A 22,036-nucleotide genomic window follows, 5' to 3' on the forward strand; every position below is an offset into this window, starting at 1 on the left:
TTTATCAATGGAGATTCATCAGCTGTAATAAATCTCCCACTCTAGTGGAGGATGTTGCTAACAGGGGAGGCTGTGCGTATGTGGTGACAGGGAGTGTAAGAGAAATCTTTATACCATCCCCTCAATTTTGATGTGACCCTAAAAGTGCTCTAGGAAAACAGTCTTTAAAAAAAAAAAGTCGAGTAGCCTAAGACAGTATCTGTCTCCTCAAGAAAAAGTTTGCCTGCCCTGGTTTAATATAGTAAATGAACAGATTAGATCAAGACACTTAGATTCTATCCACCCCTCATAATCTCAGTAAGTCACCACAAAAGACAACTTAAAAATTCTATGTCCATTGTAATGTTGTAGTAAAAAGTTTCATTAACTAAAATTGGGGAACTTGTGGGACAGAAAAAAGTAGACTGGATTAGGATCCAGACAGAAATGTTACAGCTACAAACACTGAAAACAAAATGCCACTGCAAAAATAGAAACAGTTCTTCATTTTAAAAGTCCCAGAAAAATTCTAGTTTCAAAATCAATAAAATGAAAAGAGGCTTGGAAGAAACATCAAGGTGATGTTTACAACTGGACCAGTCTCAGCCACTCCTCCCACCACACATATAAAGTCAAAGACAACATCAACTTCCACTTCCAAGACCATGCTCCCCAACCAGTATGGAAACCAAGTCCAGGCTCTGCCTCAGGGGACACCCGAGCTGACCAGGAGGCGGAAGCTGAGAGAGAAGCAAAGGAGAGCCGCTAGAAATAGCAGCATGGGATTTAAAAAAGGTAGAAAGGTGACAACAACCATTCCAGAAATCAAATCAAATATATCCTAAAACTTAACTCTAAAAAACAAACAAACAAAAAACAAGTAAACAATAACAAAACCATACAGGACCCCAAAAAAATGTTACATGGTCAAATTCTACTAAACTTTGAATTAACAGATGACTTCCCCATATAGTACAGAAAAACAAGACAGAAAGCTTTTCACCTCATTCTATGAAGTTGTACAACCTTGATACAAAACCAGAAAAGGGTAACACACAAAAAAAGAACAAGAAGACTAATTCATTTATGATTATAGCAAACATAAAAATTGAATTCAGCAGTTTATATTAAAAACCACTATAACCACTAACCACAATGACCAGGTAGGGTTTATTGTAGTAACACAAAACCAGCACAGCATTAATAATTCTATTAATACAATTTAGTATACTAAAAGATAAATGAGATAAATTCTAATATATACCAATTACAGTTGGCCCTTGAACAACATAGGTTTGAACTGTGCAGGTCCATTTTATATATAGATTTTTTTCAATACATATAGGACAGTACTGTAATGTATTTTCTCTTCCTTATGATTTCCTTGATAACATTTTATTTTCTCTAGCTTACTTTATTCTAAGATTATTATGTTAATATTAGAAATATTATTAAAATATTACTTTATTGAAAGATATACTATATAATACATATGACATATAAGATACGTGTTAATCAACTGTTTCTATTATCAGTAAGGCTTCTGGTCAACAGTAGGTTTCTGTAGTTAAGTCTTGGGGGAGTTAAAAGTAATACACAGATTTTCAACCGTGTGGGGGTCAGCAGCCCTAACCCCCACATTGTTCAAGGGTCAACTGTATAAATACTGACATACATCAAAAAAAGCATTTGACAAACTTTAACACGTATTCCTGATTAAAAAACAGTAACAAATTCCTAATAAGGTGAAACAGAAGAAAACTCCCTGAACTTGATAATTACTGGCAAAATATTAACAGCATTCATCAAAGTCAAATAAAGATAAGGAAGATAGGGATGAACACACTCCAACAACTGAATATTGTATCAAAGGCCTTAGCCAATATAAAAGATGAAAAATGTGTAAGATTAAAATGCTGGGGAAAGCAAAAATAAAAATAGCATCATTTATAGATAATGAATTTTCACCTAGAAAACACAAGAAAATTAACTGAGATATAACAACAGCTAATAAAAGTAATTATCAAGTTGGTGTTATACAAAATAAGCACTTAAAACTTAGTAACTTTCTTACAGAACTACAATAACCAGACTTCAACAGAAATAGGAGAAAAAGATACCATTCAAAGGAATAAATAACAAGCATAAACTGAGCTGGGAAAAAAGATGGAAGACCAAGCAAGGCAAATGGGAAGAAAACTTTCTTTCTTTTTTTTTTTTGTTTTCTTTTCAGGGGAAAGCGCGAACGCAGTCCCCCACTACCACAAATAATGCAGTTGAGTTTCCCACATTTGGGGAAATCGCAGGGGTCAGCATGTCCGGAGTGCAATGGATAAGCCTAGCCCTGGGAAAACCACCTTCGTGATCATGTTATCTCCTCTGCCAGATAAGTATGGAAGAAAACTTTCTTGAAGGACATTAAAAAAGGGATGACGTCCCCCATCCCAACGTGCGTGCAGAGACACACACGGAATAAAACCCATACGAATCACGGATGGAAAGATTCAATATCACAAAAATGTCAATTCTTTCTAAATAAGATTTAGAGAAATTCCAATCACAGTCCCGTGACAGTATTTTTCCTCCTTGCTTTAAAAACTAGTAATTGCAAATTCATTTGGAAGAACTGATGTGTCGGCATTACCAAAGAAAATCTTCAAGGAGAAAAAAAAAAGAATAATGAAGGGAACCTTATACCCTCAAGACACTACAAGTTTTCAATCTAAATACTGGAACTGAATTAGGGTGGCACATTAGGAGACAGTATCTGCCCTACATTTAACAACGAAAGACTACTACAAAGTGGCTTTTAAATAAATAGGCAGTTGTTAATTAAATAATGCTACAGAGAAGAGGAGGAAGGATGTGAAAATGCAATCTGCAGAAGGGGATATGCAAGTCTAATGTGAAAACATCACACAAGCATCTGGGGAAAAGCAAATGAAAATGCTAAGATGTCAAAAAATAAATTAATTAATTAAAATAAAATAAAATGCTAAGTTGTCTTTTTTTTTAACGTTGGCAAACTTAAAAAGCAGGAACATTCAATGCTGGTAAAAATATGAGGAAACAAGTACTGTCACGTAATTGATGGGAACTGTAATTATTACAATCTTCTTGGAATATAACCTGGTAAAAATGATTAAAATGTAAAATGAACACACGATACCTAGAACTGCAATTCCCTGTTCAGGAATCTATCCTGTAAGTACACATACTAATGCTCTGAAAGACTTGATACAAAGATACTCATTGTTTTATTATAAATAACAAAAATGGAAAAAAAATCCCTGCACATTAATGAAGTAATTTAAAATTTTGGATAAGACAATGCTGTGGATGACTACACCGTAACATATTAAAATGTACTAATAATAAAGTAAGTAGATATGTCCTGAGACATAAATATTACCCAGAAGTCTATAACTCTAAGGAAATAGTATGATCCTATTTATACAGACAACAAAACAATACTGAATCTATAAATATGTGTGTATGCAATTATCTGGGAGATATTCTCCTTGTTTGCTAATAACTACCTTCATATGCCATGTCATCACATAAAGGAGTGGCCACATAAAGGATGGCCACATAAAGGCCATCTTTAATTATAAAATATTTTTCACAGTTTTTCAAATTAAATGTATTACATTTCACTCCACAGCAACCAGTTACACATCCTGATTATCTAATTACATAAGTCCTTTAGCCAAAGCTTATATATAAGGACAGTGTGCAACTTTCTAAATCTGACATTTAAGGTCATCTTCAGCATGCTAAAAGGAGTTTAAATGAGCTTACCGATCTCATTAATCACTGCTCTTATTTTGGAGACAAAAGGACCAACTTCACTGGGATTCATTTTCACTCTCTCCTTAAGGTCAGCACCTGCAAAGTATTTTAGTTACAAATATAATCTAGCTATAAACAAGATTTTAAGGCAATGAATTAAAATTTTACTTAAGATTCATATGTACCTTGAATATTAACTGAATTTATCCATTAAAGGAATTATATTACGTAAGTTTTCCTTCTCAAAGACCAGCAGGAGGAAGAATAAAACGTCTGCTCATACAGCTGCCATGTGCCTAAAGCAGTGGTTCTCTAACTCTGCTGTCTCTGGACCCCTTTACACTCTTCCAGGAAGAGATTTACTCTAAACTATATCTACCAATAGTTACTCTATTAAAAACTAAAACTATGAAATTTTTAAAATATTTATTCATTAATGTAATAATACAAATGAACCCATTCATATTAACATAAATGACCACAGACTGACGCCACTTCCTTGGCTCCTGCAGAGTTGCTGGCAGTTGGACCAGCACTGCTTTCGCCCATCAGTGCAAATGTCAACCCAGTGAAACGGGCAAGTCACTGAAAATCAGTCGGACTCCATGGACACCCGCCTTGGGGGCTGCAGATTTAACATCCGAGCAAACTGACAATTTCGTCATTATGAGCTTATCACAGAATCATCAATTTGGAGCAAAGAAAAGAAATTCCTAAGGGATCACCTACTCTGAGGCTCAACAAAGGCATTCTTTTTAATAAAATTAAACTGTATGAGAAAAGGCTCCTGTTTAAACGAACACATACAAAACAAAGTAAATTTACAGCGTAGAAGGTACACACTCAGCTACTTACTCTCTTACGAGTCCATTATAAAGTAATAGGGACTAGACATGGTAGCAAGTGCCAGCCAAGGCTGGGGTATCTAAGCCCACAGACTTCCTGTGGGCATTGAGAACTCCAACTGATAGAGCACATACCCTACAATCCATCAGTTCTGAGCTCTATACACCCTAGAAAACCTCCAACACATGCCCAAGGACTAGGTGCAGTAGCATTCAATGCAACATACATAAAATGCAAAAAAATCAGAAATAACCTAAATATCCAATAGAAGAATTTTTAATATAATTAAGATATATTTATACAACAGAATATTACATGTTCATGAAAATAAAGGAATCAAAGTATAAATATGGAAAAATCTAAATGTTGAAGAACATATAATTATGTACATTTATTATACCCCAATATAACATATTAATATGTATTTATATATTTAATAACAGTATATTATTCTATTTACAGAAACATACACAGGATAATAACCATTTACATAACTTTTTTTTAAAAGAATGCTATTTAGGGGGCAGCTGGCTGGCTCAGTCAGTAGAGAACGTGACTTTTGATCTCAGGGTTGTGAGTTCAAACCCCACACTGGGCATACAGCTTACTAAATAAATAAATAAATAAAGAGTAAAAGAAAGCTACTTAGGGATATAAAAAATGCATGCAAATGAGCAATACCAAATTCAACTGGCGGTGACCTGTGCGGGAAGGGAAAGATATGTGATTGGCAATGGTCACAGAGAACTTCAATCTTATTTGTGACACAGCATTGCTTAAGTTAGGTGATGGGTACTCAATATATTAGTCTTTGAACATTTCTGAATGCCTGATATATGTCTTCATAATTAATTTTTTCCATAAAAAATATTTTTAGGGCCAAAAAAATTCTACGTCACTTGGATATACTTGTTAAAAGAAAAAACTGTTCAACCCTGAGAATGCAATTTAAACTGAGAATATAAAATATTGCTTAGTGCATGATGGCTAATACATGCTGATTTATAAAAGCAGTTAAATGCAGTGCCATGTTGGGGAGGGGAACAGATGAAAGAGGAGCCACAGCAACACAGACGAGAAAGCAGATGGGACACACACAGCCTCTGCAGGAGGTGGTCCTGAAGGAGCCCCGGGTAACTGCATCATGGGATCCCTCACCTCCTCCAACCTCAGCGTGGGCCACAGCATGAGGGTGCCCTCTGCCACATCAACTAGTGCTCCAAAGCGGGCTTTCACTGACATCCACTGACACCCACAATCCACACCCAGGTTCAAGAGACTAGGTGCTAGAAGCCATGCCGGAGCTCGGGGGAATCCAGGTTTGCTCTGGATGTGTGCAGCCCATTCACGCACACCAGGCCCAGCAGAGGTGGAAGACGGGGTCTGGCCCTAAGTGTGGTCCTAACCCACACAACTATGTGAGACTTTCATGGGATTCATGGTTTATTTTAGAAATAATTACCTTTTTCCATGGGATGTTAAACATTTGTGACCTTGAGACTACACTTCAAAAAATTTAATACCCTTTTTGTTTTTTTAGAAACATCCCTGCAATCCTGAACATTCAGAATCTAAAAGCAGAGTTTCACCTCTATCCCTCCAGATTATAAATTTATTTGATAATATCACAGTTCAATTGGAGGTCTGGCGTGCTTCTTTTACTTTTTAAATCCCCCACGTCCATAACCACTCACTTCAGGTGAGCGAGCCTTTGTGCTGCCAGGCAATCCTACTCCGTTCACCCTCAAATTCATCTACACACCATTTCCTAACTCCTCTCTCTCCTTAAACCTCAAGCCTCCTACCCAAACCTGACACCAACTTACTAAGAAAACAGATGCATTCATAAGAAAAATTTCACCGACACCAACCACCAAATCTACCTACCTACCAGGATTAAACTCTTACACTCTGCCCCCCTCCTACTACTACAGATGAACGAACTCACGACCAAAGCCAACTCGTGCACTAAATTCCACTCCTTCTTCTCTCTTCAGGGCCACCACTCTAGCAATTATCCCTTTCCTGGCTGGTATCATCAGTAGTATTCCTCTTTAGAGAACCATTCCCATCAGCTACAGTAACACTGTGATACCGCTTACCTTAAAAAAGAAAAGAAAATCATGTGGACTTTCACTGCCCACTCTAATGGAAGAGCTTATTATCAGACCAATTCTTTCATGAAACCCTAGATAACAAAACATAGGACAGCTAGTTTGGGGACAATGGAGGACAACTATGATACTCAAATATATGAGAACATCAAGGCAAATGGAAGTTTCTAAACAGTCTCACAGAAATGGGAAAAAAATTGGAGCTCAGGGCTTGCCAAAGAGGAACACGACAGGCTTTTGTTTGGGACCTCTGAAGGTTAAATATAAAACAGGGTAAACACAAAGAAAACCATACCAAGACCAAGTGCTAAAAAGAAAGGACCAAAAAAAAAAAAAAAAAAAATCAGAAGCTGCCAAAAAGAGTAAGACTGACAGCTGACTTCTCAACAGAAAGTGGATGACAGCTAAACTGGGGAAAGAAAGCAACTACCCATCTAGAATTTAAAATTAAGCAAACCCATCCTTCGAAAATGATGGTGAAATGAAGACTTTCTACACACATACACACATGGTTTGTCACCAACAGGCCCACACCAAAAGAGACATCACAGGGAATTCTTTAGGCACCAGACTATGAGAGCAGAGTTTAAAATACTGCTTATGAGGCTGCTGTAAAAGATAAGGGCACAGAATGGCTACAGTAAAAGGGTAAAAAACACACAAACACTAAACAAAAAGAAACTTGTGACGTTATCCCATACCTGACAAAGGAGATCTCAGGCAAACAACAATCACCCAAGCTAGAGGGTCATTTTATAATAATAAATATGACGTTCCACTAAGAGTCAAGGAATTCTAAACTGGCATATATAAAATAAGACAGCCCCAAAATATATAAAACTGATGAACCAAAAAGAAAAACTGACAAATCTACAACCACAGTGGATTTTAACAAAACTCTGACAGTAACCAACAAAGCAAGCAAGCAAATATCCTTATTAAGCATTCCTACCAAGAAAGAGGAGATAGAAAAAAATTAACTCCCAAAGTAAAAGAAAGAGTAAAAACTGGAGCAAATTTTTTTAAAAAAATAGAAAACATCAAAAAAAATTGCTTATTTGAAAAAATATTCAAACAAATAACACGCTTTAGCAAGACTAATCATGGAAAAATCAAAGGCAGCACAAATCCCAATAGCAAGAATGAAAAGGAGGATAATACTATAGATTAAAACAAGAAGAGAATATTATTAACAACTGTGGCCCTATACATTTGAAAAGGACATGAAATGGACACATTTCAAGAAAAATGCAACTTATTAAAACTGACAAAGAGAAAATCTGAAAACACAAATACATATGAAAAAAACTGAATATGTTAATTTAAAACTTTCCTACAAAGGAAACTATATGCCCCTGTGGCTCCAACAGTAATTCTTCCAAACATATAATGAAAAAAATTGGGGGAGGGGACACCTGGGTGGCTCCGTTGGTTGAGGTCTACCTTTAGCTCAGGTTATGATCCCAGGGTCCTGGGATGGAGTCCCGCATAAGGTTCCAGGGACGCTGCTCTGTGCGCTCTCTCTCTCTCTCTCTGACAAGTAAATAAACAAAATCTTAACCAAAAAAAAAAAAAAAAATTGCAGGCGCCTGGCTGGCTCAGTGGATAGAGCATGCAACTCTTGCTCTCAGGGTTGTCAGTTCAAGTCCCATATTGAGTACAGAGATTACTTTAAAAAATAAAATCTTAAAAATAAAATTTAACATCAATCTTACACTTACATGGAGAATTGCAAAACAAAAACTTGATTAAGAACATTTTAAGAAAAAAAAAAAACATGACAGGCTAACCTTTCTCATAAACACAGTCTCAGAAAATCCTAAACAAAATATTCGCAAATCATACAGAGTGGCAACATAAATAAAATACAATATATCAAGACCAAGTTACATTAGTCTAAGATTCAAGACTGGTTTAATATTAAGTATTTAGGGGCGCCTGGGTGGCGCAGTCATTAAGCGTCTGCCTTCGGCTCAGGGCGTGATCCCAGCGTTCTGGGATCGAGCCCCACAACAGGCTCCTCTGCTATGACTGCTTCTTCCTCTCCCACTCCCCCTACTTGTGTTCCCTCTCTCGCTGGCTATCTCTGTCAAATAAATAAATAAATAATCTTTAAAAAAAATAATAATATTAAATATTTAAATTTATAAAATTAACAGCACAGAAGTGAAAATCATATAAATTTTCAGTAGGCACAGAAAAAGTAGTTAAAATTCAACTCATCCTTTAACATCTTGAGGTAGAATTTAACTAAAGTAAAATTCAGTCATTTTAAGTATACAACTCAGTAACTTTAAGTAAACTTACAGAGTTGTACGACCATCACCACCACACAATTTTAGGACATTTCCATTATCATAAAAAGATCCCTCACACTCACCTGCAGTCACTCCCTGCTCCCACCTTCATCCCCAGGTAACCCCTTTTTTTCCTCAAACTGTGCCTGCTCTGGACATTTTGTATAAATAAGCTCATATAACAGAGTCCTTCTTCCACACAGCAAGAACAGTGTTTTTCAGGGTTACCCATGTTATAAGAATGAATCAGTACTTTCTTCTTTTTATTATCAAATAGTATTCCACTGTAGGGATAGAGACACATTTTGCTCATCCATTCATCCACTGATGGACATCTGGCTTGTTTCCACTTTTTGACTATTATGAAAAATACTACTACGAACATTCACACGCAAGTTTTTGTGTAGACAAATTTTTTTTTTGCCTTGAGTAGACACACAGGAGCGCAATAGCTGGGTCATACTGTAAATTTCTATTTAACAACAACCACAACAAAAAAACCTTCTGTCACTGTTTTTCCCATAGTGGCTGCACCACTTTACGTTCCTATCAGCAACACCTAAGGGTCCCTGTCGCCCTTGCATGGCCACCAACACCAGTCCACCATTTTTTAATAGCATCTTATGGGAGTGAAATGGTATCTATTAGAGTTTTAAATGTGCATTTCCATAATGACTAATGAGGTTAAGTATCTTCATGTGCTCATTAGCCATTCGTACAGGTCCTTGGTGAAATGTCATTTCAAATCTTTTTGCTCATTTTTTTTACTGGACAATTTGTCATCTTATTGAGTTGTAAGAGTAATATCTTAGATACAAGTCTTTTCTCAGAAATATGATTTACAAATATTTTCTCCCCATCTGTATCTGTGGCTTGTCTTTTCACTTTCTTTTTTTTTTTGAGTTTTAACTTCAGTGAAGTTCCATTTATCAATCTTTTAATCACATGTGCTTTTGGTGTCTAATCACCAGTCTTTCTTAATTAAAAGTTCATAGCAAACTAGGAAGAGAAGAGAGGATTTTTGAATCTGATAAAGAGTAATTATAAAATAACTGTAACTAACATCACCTTTACAGGTCAATTACTAAAGACAGTAACAGATATACTAGTCGGTACAATAAGAAAGGAAATTTAAATTACACGGATCAGAAGGGAAAAAATAAAACTGTCATATCTAGCAGATGACTTAATTATACAAGAGGAATAGCCAAAAGAATTTAGAAATCATGAAAACAAGTGAATTCAGTAACACTGATGAATACAAGTTCAATAAACAAAAATCAACTGTCTTCATATATACTAGCAAAAGAAACTTGTGAAATTTAAAAAAGATACCATTTCCAATAACATTCAAAAATCAAGGAGCCAAGAAATAACTCTAACAAAAGATAAATAAGATCTTGACACAAAAACCTACAAAATCTTCTGAGATAAATTAAAGAACTAAATAAATAGAGGAATGCACCATGCTCATGCGTTAGAAGACTTCATATGGAAAGATGTAAATTCTCTCCAAATTAATAGTCAATGTGGTTCCAATCAAAATCCCAGTGCTTTTGGAAAATGACAAGCTGAGAATGCAAAGGGCATTTTCAATGCCTCTTGCAGAAGGAAGAGCTGGAGAATTTATACTAAAATAGGAAGATGTTATTATAAAGCTACTATAATTAAGAAAATGTAATACAGCCTCAAAGATAGAGAAAAAGACCAATGGAACAAAATAGCAAGTCCAAAAAAGACCCACTTGATTTATGACAATGATGGCACTGCGGGAGTGAGACCAGATGGACATTCTGATAAATGGGGCTGAGATCACTGAATGTTCATGTGAGAAAAAACAACTCTTGACCCTTCATACCAGACACACACACACACACACACACACACACACACAATTCATGATAAATTATAACCTAAATGTGAAAAGACAGACAATTAAACTTCTAAATGAAAACCAAAAATATCTTCAAGACTTTGGTATACACAAAATTTTTAAAAGATTTCTCCAAAGACTTAGGAAAACACCGGACTTCATTAAAATTAAAAACTTCCATTCATCAAAAGACATCATTAAGAGAATGAATATGTACATGAAAGAGTGGGAGAAAAAGGCCTGAAATAGAAGTCCTGCATGTATAAAGCACAAAATGGCAGAAGAAAAAGGTAAGTGACCCAAGTACAAAAAGCAGGCAAAAGATTCAGACACCTCTAGAAAGAGGACATCCAATTGGCTAATAGAGATGAAAAGGAACACAACATGATTAATCCTCAAGCAAACACAAATGAAAAACACAGCTTTAAAAGCATTACACAGCCAAAGTGTTGGTGAAGGTAGAGAGCAATAGGAACTCTGATTTAACGCTGTTGGGAGTAAAAATTGGTAAAAATCACTTTGGGGGGCACCTGGGTGGCTCAGTCATTAAGCGTCTGCCTTCGGCTCAGGTCATGATCCCAGGGCTCTGGGATCGAGTCCCGCACTGGGTGCCCTGCTTAGAGGGAAGCCTGCTTCTCCCTCTCCCACCCCCCCTGCTTGTGCTCCCTCTCTCGCTGTCTCTATCTCTGTCAAATAAAATCTTTAAAAAAAAATCACTTAGGAAAGTAATTCCACCTCAAGCTCAAACACCCATATCTGAAATACATGATATGCAGAATAAAAACATATTCACAGAAGCATGATTCAGAACAGCTAAAACCTGGCAACACCCCCAACATCCATCGACAACAGAATAGATAAACTGTCACAAGGAATATGATTATACTACTCCTAGGTGAACAGGATGAACCAAATCCCACAGACACGGCTGAGCAGAGTCAACCTTAAAAAAGTACATGCTGAATAATTCCAGTTACGTAAAGTTTGAAAACAAGCAAAATTAGTATTTGGTGATCAAAATCAGAATAACCCCCAATAGCTTTGGGTGAGAGATGATTAATGACAGAAAGAGGCATGAGGGATGAACTGTGCTGTGCTGGTAGTGGTAACATTCAGTTCTTCAACTGGGCGCTGACTGCACAGGTTAGCTCATGTCATAGAAATGTATTATACACTTCAGATTTGTACAATTTTCTATATGTATAATTCAATGAAAAAGTTTGATTAAAAAAAATTCCTGACTCCATATGCTCCACCCCGTCCAGCTACCACCTATTTCTCTCCCCTTTGTTAAAGACAAACTCCTCCAAAGGGCTGCTCTTTCTGTCTCCTACCCTCTCCTCTCACACTGTGTCTTTTAAGCAAGGGAGACAAAAAGACAATACAAAAATTAATAACTAACAAAGGGAGCGGTAAATGTTTGGGGTAAAAAAAAGAACAGGAAAGTGCTAGGGCAGTAGGGAGGTGGTAAGGGTGCGGACCACGTTACAGTATTAAACAGTGCAATCATACTGGTGTTACTGAGAAAGTAGAATGAAATTCAGTAAGATCTGCATTTCATGTTACCGAAAATTTAGTTTTTGGTTCTAAGTTACATATTTTTCATCACTTATATTGTTTTTGCAGTTCCTGCCCTACTGCAAACTCTTTCCATCTAAATATATAGTTCAATATTTAATACACCAAATAGATGATTCATGGAGTTAATATATTATTTAACAATTTTGAGAAAATATCTATTTCATTTAAATATTGCCCACAAAAATGGTCTTCTCCTAAAATTCCTGGACTTACTGTTTTATATAAATTCCTTCTTTTAAATATGCCTTAAGATTACTGTGTTAAATTTCTGCTCATTCATATTTGCAGTGGACTGGTCCAGCAGGATCTTAGAAAAGTTATGAGAAACAGTACACACTGCAGGATATCTAGCTTCCTTGGCCCCCAATAACCAAAGGACCATAAGGCCCTTCAATCACTGTGCCAACCAAAGAGCTCCCCAATGAGTGTTACCATCCCTCTTGAGATCTATTGCTTTAAGCCAATGGTCTTCAACCTTTTTTGTTCCCAACACTGCTAAAAAGAATTTTGAAAAATAGGCTGTCTTTAAAATTTTTATATGACATTGAAATATTTTCGTCGCTGAAGTTTAAACAGTTGCCAAGATTGCGGCGCATTTATAAACCCTGGCATCTTACAAAACAACTGACTTAGATCACTGTCAACGTATCCAGTGCAACCTACGTACCACAGTGATCTGATTCACAAAATCATCCACGTCTAAAACATACAAACAAATCCTTGCTTAACAATAAGAAATATTACATCATTTCTCTTCTGTAGGAACCGGTATTTCTACTTCACTTTCCTGTAACTATTTTTACTATTTTATGTTCTCACTATTTGTGCATAGAAAACTTGTATTGATTCCTGTCACATTTCTTTGCAACGAAACGTGTATATGGACTGAATTAATTTTTATTAAATTTCCTGTAACTACGATAAAGCACTAACTCTGGAAGTTCTCCTCTGGACTGACTTCATTACAAGTATTAACTGGCGTACAACTGATTGAAGCGTAAATGGAATGCTCATCTGATAACTATTAGATATTAAAAGTAAACCTATACTGGAAATGTATCTCAATGAGATCCCTGGGACCATCTCCCCTCTTTCCATGCATTACCTCGTGTATCTGTGTATGCAAACACTTACTGCTAGAACGAGGCAGGGTTCATTACCAATTTTAGTCACGTGGAGAAAACGTGCTCACATAAACAAAGAGTTCTACTTCAGCAACGTCACCCAATTGTTTCAGCTCTTTTGGAGCCAACTCTTGAAAAATCATAGAGTAATCAAGCAGCATGTAACAATTCCGTATGAACTTTATTAAGCAAAGAATTGGAAACTGCCAGAATAAGAAGAGGATTCCAGTTGAAATTCTCAACATTCATATTTTTAAAAACCCCTTTTTGGCAGTTCAGAAGCTTTTTTCCCTCCCTGGGGCAAGGAAGCAAGTAAGATCAGGACTGACTTGAGAAATGCAAGGACAGCTGTGACAGGGAAGACAGTGGGAGTAACGGTAGCGCACAGACCAGTCGGAGAAGTCTCATGAAAGAGCACCTACTGATGTAAGCTGTGTATCAAGCTTCGGAAACTAGCTATTCCTCCCGAATGCCTAGAACTACCCCCACCTCAGTCTGGCAGATCGTTGTGTTAAGTCATTTTCCTTGCAGTGTAGTGGCCGGATCATACGGATGGAGACAGCAGTCTTTAAAAGTTAATACCAAATTGTTTTAAGTATTTCCACCTCCACACGTGGCCAGCAGCAGTGCACTGCACCTGTGCCTGGCACTGCCACACTTGCTAAGTGTTGCCCATCTAATGCGTAAGAAACGGGAGCCTTAACTGCCTTTTGCTCCCCCAGTAAAAGATGAAATGCCTCATGATTTGTAAAGCATGACTGTGTAGCTATCAAAGTCGACATTTCTGAATCATTCCAGTGTCTGTACATATACTGTCAATGCAAACACCTTGGTCTTTCTCGCTCCCACCCAAAAAGGGCTTTTATTCCTCCCATTCAACCCAAACACCAGCTCAAGATAACCAAGGATTTCCAGGCAGCTCCGTCTGTAGCACCAGAGGGAGCAGATGTTCCTAGTGTCCTGGGGAGGTGTTTGTCTAGAACCAGAAACTAGTCTTCTTTTCCTTTCCTGCACAGCCTTAGCGTGGTGTGTGTGTATCCAGGTTAGCCTAGCTTCACAAGAGGAGCTGGGCAAGGCTCTTTCTTTTGTTACTTTCTCAAAGAACATATATGAGATTGGAATGATCTGCTCCATACATTTCTGTGTAGAATGCCTTTCTGCAATCATCTGGCCAGGTATATTCACTGTTCTGGGATTAGTCAATTTTCTATTTCTTAAGTCAGTTTTGGTTAAGTTTTGTTTTGCAATAATTTACCTATTTCACCTAAAATTTCAATTTATTGGCATCAATTATTGGCAAACATTATCTTACTAGTTTAATGTCTATGAAATTGATACCTATGGCCTCTTTTTTTCAATCTGAATATTGTTTATTTGTTTTTTCACCCTTGATTTAATCTTCCCAGTTCAACCATTTGACTTTTCAGAGAACCAGCTCTGGGCTTTATTCTCCTCCCTACTTCCTGCGTGCTTTCTGTGTCCTAAGTGTATGCTCACCTTCATCCCCTTCCTTCTGGCCTATTTAGGTTTAGCCTGTAGCTCTCTGTGTCATTCCCTAAGCTCGATTCTCAGTTTATTCATTTCAAGCCTTTATTCTTTCAAGTACACTCTTAACTATATTACACAATATTTAAAGTATTTTGTCAGAATGTAATTCTGAACATGCTCTAATTTACATTAAGATTCCTTTGTTGAGCTAGAAGTTATTTAGAAGTTATTTTAAATTTCCCAATGTATGGAGACTTCTTCTAATTACCTTTTTGTAAACGACTTCTATCTTAACAGCTTGCAGTCACAGAACACAGCCTTTAGAATCTGTAGAGGTTTTACAGCCAAGCAGATGGTTAATTTTCATGAATATTCCACGTGTTCTTGAAAGGAATGCAAAACCGTCAACTGCTGAGGACAATGACCCACTCAGGTATATGCGCTTAACCCTCAGTAGACCGAGAGAAATAATCAACACCCTTTATCAGCTGAGGCCAATAAACCCTTTGTATTTTATTTAATATTTAGGTCATTTTATGAATAACTTACAGAAAAAGAAAAATGAAAAAGCAAATTTCACATTTTAGTCAAAATGTAAATATATCAAACCCATATTTTTAAATTTTCCTAGTATCTGCACATATGTGGACACACACACACACTACAAAGACATACATATTTACGGGTATATACTCAAGTACACAGACACAAACACACATGAAAAGGCATACATCATTTGAATAAAACCGTCCATCAGCTGACACATATTAACCTGGAACATATAGTTTTATGAAAACTGATACCAGATTTCAAATATATTTCTAAAAGATGATTACTTGTAGTTCTTGAACTTGCATTGTAGAAATGCAGAGCTTTTGAAAATTTTGACAGCTCACAATTTTGTTGAGACAGTCATATTCTTTGTACCCTGATTGTAAAATATGTTCATTTTCAGATGTACAAACCTCAGAATGATAAACCCAATTTGTTTTCATTTCCACACCATCTATTCCCTCCCTATCACCTCTGTATATATACTAACTTTCAACACTTTACCCTTACAAGCTGTATCAAGTAAATGATCACGCACAGACGTTACATGAAATACAAGAATACTGACACACATCCTTTCAGCAAAATGGGATGTCCAAGTGCTTGTCACAAACCACTGCATAAGAAGCCCTTCCCACCAAATGACTAGCTGAATGCAAATTCCACATTTCCTTCACATAAATCACAGAAATAAACTATTCACTCATCAATTCTTGATTTCGAGTAAATTCGTCCAGGATACTGACATCCGCCAACTCATAGTCTATGATTTCACTTACATGATAAATTTCACCTTCTTGATTACAGCCTGGAGTCCTGCTGTCTCTTTTGGTGATTATTTTATTCACCTGATAATTATGAAATATATTCCTCGTCAACTTTCTACTCCTGGTCATCACAGGTAGAAAAGTAAAAATTCTCAATTCTTAAATGTGTTCAATAAAAACTAAAAGAAAGACTACAAAGATGGTGCTTCCAGATTTCATTAAAATTTTCAAAAGACGATGCAATTCTTGAGGCAATGCAATAAAAAAAGCAATGATCTGAGCACTGCATCATCTTTCTGGGCAGTTCCATCATTCTTCATTTTCGTACTGTAGTCTTTAGCATAGCCGGGAATAAGTGGTAAGTAATAATAAATCCATTTCTAGATGATGAAATTACTAATATAAATAGTGATATGAAACAAGAACCCAAAATGCATCTTAGAGTCAGAAAAAAGGTTCAATGACCCCACAGAGTAACTGCAAGAGAACATGAGATTTCATCTTTTTAAAGTAAATTATATGCCACAACTAAGTGGGATTTATCCTAGGTATGTGAGGCTGTTCAGCATTCAAACAGGAATCAAAGTAATCCACCACATCAGCAGCTAAAAAAGAAAAAATATCACAAGACCATATTAATAGACGCAGATAAAGCATATAACAAAATTCAATTCATGACATACATTCTTGATAAACTAGGAATAGAGGGATACTTTCTCAACTTGATAAAGAGTATCTATAAAATGTCTACAGCTAATATAAATCATGGTGAGAAATTCAAAGTTTTCCCACTATGATCAAGCAAAAGGCAAGGATGTCCTTCTCACCACACCTTTCCGATCTCATACTAGAAGTCCTTATGAATGCAATAAGGCAAGAAAAGGAAGTAAAAAGTAATACAGATTGGGAAGGAAGATATAAAACTGTCATATTTTTTTTTTAACAGAAGACATGACTGTCTATCTACATAGTAGACAATACATAGTAGATTGTCTACATGGTAGACAATCAATAAAAAGAGTCAATAAAAAAAATTCCTGGAATTAGCAATTATACCAAGATTGCAGGATGCCAGTTAATATATAGAAGTCAATCACTTTTCAATATACCAACAAGCAACAAGTAGGATTTGAAAATAAAAACACAATGTCACTTACATTAGCACTCCCAAAAATGAAATACTTAGGTATAAATCTAACAAAATATGTATAAGATCTGTAAAAGGAACACTACAAAACTGATGAACAAAATCAAAGAACTACATAGGTGGAGAGACAGTCCATGTTCATGGATAGGAAGACTCAATATTTTCAAGATGTCAGTTTTCCCAACTTAGTCTATAAATCCAAGGTACATCTCCAACATCAAAGTCATAATCCATGAAAGACATAATGGATAAGCTGGACTTCATTAAAATGAAGAACCTCTGTTCTGCAAAAGATAATGTCAAGACAATGAAAAGGCAAGCCACAGAATGGGAAAAAATATTTGCAAAAGACATATCTGATAAAGAACTGTTATCTAAAATACACAACAGACTCTTAAAACTCAACAGGTAAACAAGCAACTCAATTAAAAACTGGGCGAAACGGGGCGCCTGAGTGGCTCAGTCAGTTAAGCATCCAAAGTCTGATCCCAGCTCAGGTCTTGATCTCATCAGGGTCATGAGTTCAAGCCCCACACTAGGCTCCATGTGGGTGTGGAGCCTACTTTAAAGAAAAACAAAAGAAAACAAAACAAAAACCAACTGGGCCAAAGACTTAATAGACAAAGATATATAGATTGGAGATAAACATATGATGCTCCACATCATACGTCATCACGGAAATGAAAACTAAAACAAGGAAATACCACTATACACCTATTAGAATGCCCAAAATCTGAAACACTGACACTACCAAATGCTGGCAAAAATACACGGAGCAGCAGAATCTCTAATACATTGCTGGTAGGAATGCAAAATGATATACCCTCTCTAGAAGACAGTTTGGCATATAAAACTAAACATACTCTTAACACACAATCCAGCAATCCTTGGTATTTACCCAAAGGAGATGAAAACTTACGTCTGCTTAAAAATCTGGTTACAGACGTTTATAGCAGCTTTATTCATAACTGCCAACACCAGGAAGCTACCCAGAGGTCTTTCAGTAGGTGAATTAATGAACTGTGGTACATCTATAAAGTAGAATATTATTCAGCAATAAAAAAAAAATGAGCTATCACGCCATGGAAAGACATGGAGAAATCATATTATCAAATAAAGGAAGCCAATCTGAAAAGGCTACACAGTGTATGATTCTGGTGTAACATTCTGGAAAAGGTAAAACTATGGACACAGAGACAGGATCAGTGGTTGCCAGGGGTTTGTGAGGAAGGGAAGACAGGTGAGGTACAGAGGATTTTTAGGGTAACAAAACTACTCTGAGTGATAGTGTAATGGTAGATACATGTCATTATACATTTGTCCAAACCCAGAGAACTCATAACATCGAGAGAACAATAATGCAAATTACAGACTTTGGTTGGGGCGCCTGGGTGGCACAGCGGTTAAGCGTCTGCCTTCGTCTCAGGGCGTGATCCCGGCATTATGGGATCGAGCCCCACATCAGGCTCTTCTGCTATGAGCCTGCTTCTTTCTCTCCCACTCCCCCTGCTTGTGTTCCCTCTCTCGCTGGCTGTCTCTACCTCTGTCGAATAAATAAATAAAATCTTAAAAAAAAAAAAATTACAGACTTTGGGTGAGTAGGACATGTCAGTGTAGGTTCATCAGACATAACACAGGTACAACTCTGGTGGAAGATGTTTCTAATGAGGGAGGCTATGTGTGTATGAAGGTAGGGGGTGTATGGGAAATCTCTGTACCCCACCCTCAATTTAGCTGTGAACCTAAAACTGCTCTAAAAACACTAAGTATTTAATTTTTTTTATTATACAGTAAATTTTCCTCAAGGTCATTTATAGTAACTCTCCATTTAATAAAAAGGACTGCTCTGCCATAGGATTTTATCAGAATTCAAGGCTCTAATACACGGAGCTTCATTTTTCCTCAGCGTGAAGTGTCCTTTTACCATCCCAAACCCAAAACTTTCCTTCTCTGCAGCATCCCAGGCTCTCCGCTTACTGGAAGCCTTCTCTCCTGTGGTTGTGCCATTTTCCTCTCCTCTGCAGAGTCACCTTCAGCTCCCTCACAGCACGCCCCCTGTGCTAAGATCTCCTTCTTCGGAAAGGCTCAGTAACCCCTCATCTACTTCCAGCTACCATCGTATTTCTAGGAACTAGTTTCTAGGATATACTATTAACTGAAAAAAGTACAAAGAATATATACAGAATGCTACTTGCATAAGAAAGAATGGAAATAGGTACACAAGCATATCCTTAATTTTGCAAGAAAGAAACATAATGGATAAACTAGGAACTAATGAGATTCATTAACACCCTCAAGAGTGGGAATCAGATGATGGAAGGGACTGGAGGGAGGAAGTGGGTAGTGACACTTCTGTGTATAGTTTTGGCTTTTGAAACCATATTTATTTCATATATTCAAAGTAAAAGAAACAAAAGTGAGGAAACCTAACTTTGCTTCATCTGACTAAACATAATTACATTGAACAAGAAATGACATGAATAACTTCCAACACTGTGCTTTCACTCTATACTCTCAGTCTAAGGACATATACTCCAAGTAAATCTTGGACCCTAGTTAGAAGATGTGTTTATCACAGCGGTATCAATTCAGCAATTCTGCAACTATTTTCCGCATATTATAGAATTGAGCAAATGAAAGGTATTTCAGATAATACAAGTATAAGAATGGGAGAGGAGGGGCACCTGGGTGGCTCAGTTGGTTAAGCGTCTGCCTTTGGCTCAGGTCATGATCCCAGGGTCCTGGGACTGAGCCCCACATTGGGCTCCTTGCTCCGCGGGAATCTGCTTGTCCTCTGCCTGCCACTCCCCCTGCCTGTGCTCTCTCGCTGGCTCTGACAAACAAATACAATCTTAAAAAAAAAAAAAAAAAAAAAAAAAGAATAGGAGAGTGAATCCTATGGTGAGGAACTGGAAATGGAGTTGCCAACATGAACTCATGGCTTCTGACATATAAATACAGACACTGATATGACTGTATATATATATGTAATNCAATGTAATTCATTATCCAAGTAGCTCTTAGCTCTACCCAGTAAAGGGCCTAGGGACAAAGACACGAAGGGACAGTGAGCACGGTTAGCACCCAGATCCTGGTTCTTTTTTCTTTTTTTTCTTTTTTTTTAAAGATTTTATTTACTTATGCGACAGAGACAGAGATAGAGACAGCCAGCGAGAGAGGGAACACAAGCAGCGGGAGTGGGAGAGGAAGAAGCAGGCTCATAGCAGAAGAGCCTGACATGGGGCTCGATACCAGAACTCCGGGATCACGCCCTGAGCCGAAGGCAGACGCTTAACCGCCGTGCCACCCAGGCGTCCCCAGATCTTGGTTCTTAAACACCATTCCCCACCAGAGGGAACTAAAAACTTCCAGCTCTGACTACGATGGAGTGATACTGGACTAGCCTTTTTCCTTCAAATACAGAAACTTCTTTCAGATGTTGATCAACAGGTAGTGACAGACTGAATGGGAGCCCACTGACTGTTCCAGCTTTCTTTCTAAGGGCGCTTTCCAGAATGGGGTGCAAGACAGGGAAGCCTAAACAGAGCAAGCAGGGAGGCTGGGAGGCTGGAATATGCAGAACAGGAAACCAGAGAGGAGTCACTCAGAGAAACAGCTCCCATAATCTGCACCAGGTTCCCTTAAGCTTTAACCTGAAATGCCCATTCATAGGCAGTTACCAAAGAAAGAACATCGACAGGAAGCTACGGTGTGAACAATTCTGGTGTTCACCTTATGACCAGCAGGAACTGAGAAAATGTACAGTACACCCTGGGCACTCAGTTAACATACCAGAAGCTTTAAAAATAAGCCTCAAAAGAGTCAGGCAGATCCTCCAGGAGCGTGATCACCTGCTGGCACAAAGCAACACTTTAAGAAAAACACCAAGTAGGGGTGGCCTATCTGTCACAAACATAACTGATGTGGGAAATAAAGGCAGAAGAGAAATTATTACATTTCCTCACTCCCTAGAGCCCACTGACAAGTCCTTGAAACAGGCAGAGTGACATTCCTCTAGGGACTCAACAGCCTCCATGTTGACACTTCGCTAAAGGGCAACAGGCAATCCTAGCCCAACCCCCTCCCCAGGATCCTGTTAAGTCTACTTTAACATACAAAAGTTCTTTTAAAAACTTCCTTTATCTCTACCCCACCCCCCCCCAAGATACATGTTGGCAATCATCCCCCGAGCATATGGCCCACCGATACACGTCTATCTGAAGGGCCTCATGACTAAGGTTTTATGAGACAGTAATAAATGACCTTTTCCCCACACTAGCTAGCCACCTCAAGGTCCTGGAAACCTTGCTTCCAAATTCCTTAGAGACTTACAAGATCCCTAACCCCCTCCCAACTTGAAAGTATATAATGGGCCACTCCTTATGAGCCTGGTGCAGCTCCTTCTGCCCCCAGGGTCCTGTCCCTGTGCTTTAAAAGAAATCACCTTTTTGCACCAAAGACATCTCAAGAATTCTT

At 37.5% G+C, this 22,036-nt stretch overlaps 1 protein-coding gene and 1 non-coding gene across 27 annotated transcripts in view; both read right to left on the reverse strand.

Moving 5' to 3' along the window:
* Window positions 1–22,036, reverse strand: part of AUH (AU RNA binding methylglutaconyl-CoA hydratase) — a 397,505-nt gene that overhangs the window by 345,377 nt on the left and 30,092 nt on the right. For 21 of the 26 annotated variants that reach the window (XR_004621635.1, XR_004621634.1, XR_004621633.1 and 18 more), the window contains one exon: window positions 3,781–3,867. The exons of 3 other annotated variants lie outside the window; for them this stretch is intronic. Coding sequence is in view for 18 of the 23 variants with exons in the window: in XM_034646766.1 (XP_034502657.1) it covers window positions 3,781–3,867 (87 nt within the window). In the remaining 5 variants the exon portion in view is untranslated. Of the gene's footprint in view, window positions 1–3,780; window positions 3,868–15,362; window positions 16,943–22,036 lie in introns of those variants that run through there. 2 more of the 26 variants (XM_034646772.1, XM_034646771.1) reach the window with 2 other exon arrangements.
* Window positions 2,210–2,373, reverse strand: LOC117797057. Its single transcript, XR_004621865.1, has one exon. It is a non-coding gene; the product is annotated as a U1 spliceosomal RNA (small nuclear RNA).

This window comes from Ailuropoda melanoleuca, chromosome 17, assembly GCF_002007445.2.
Source record: "Ailuropoda melanoleuca isolate Jingjing chromosome 17, ASM200744v2, whole genome shotgun sequence".
NCBI lineage: Eukaryota > Metazoa > Chordata > Mammalia > Carnivora > Ursidae > Ailuropoda > Ailuropoda melanoleuca.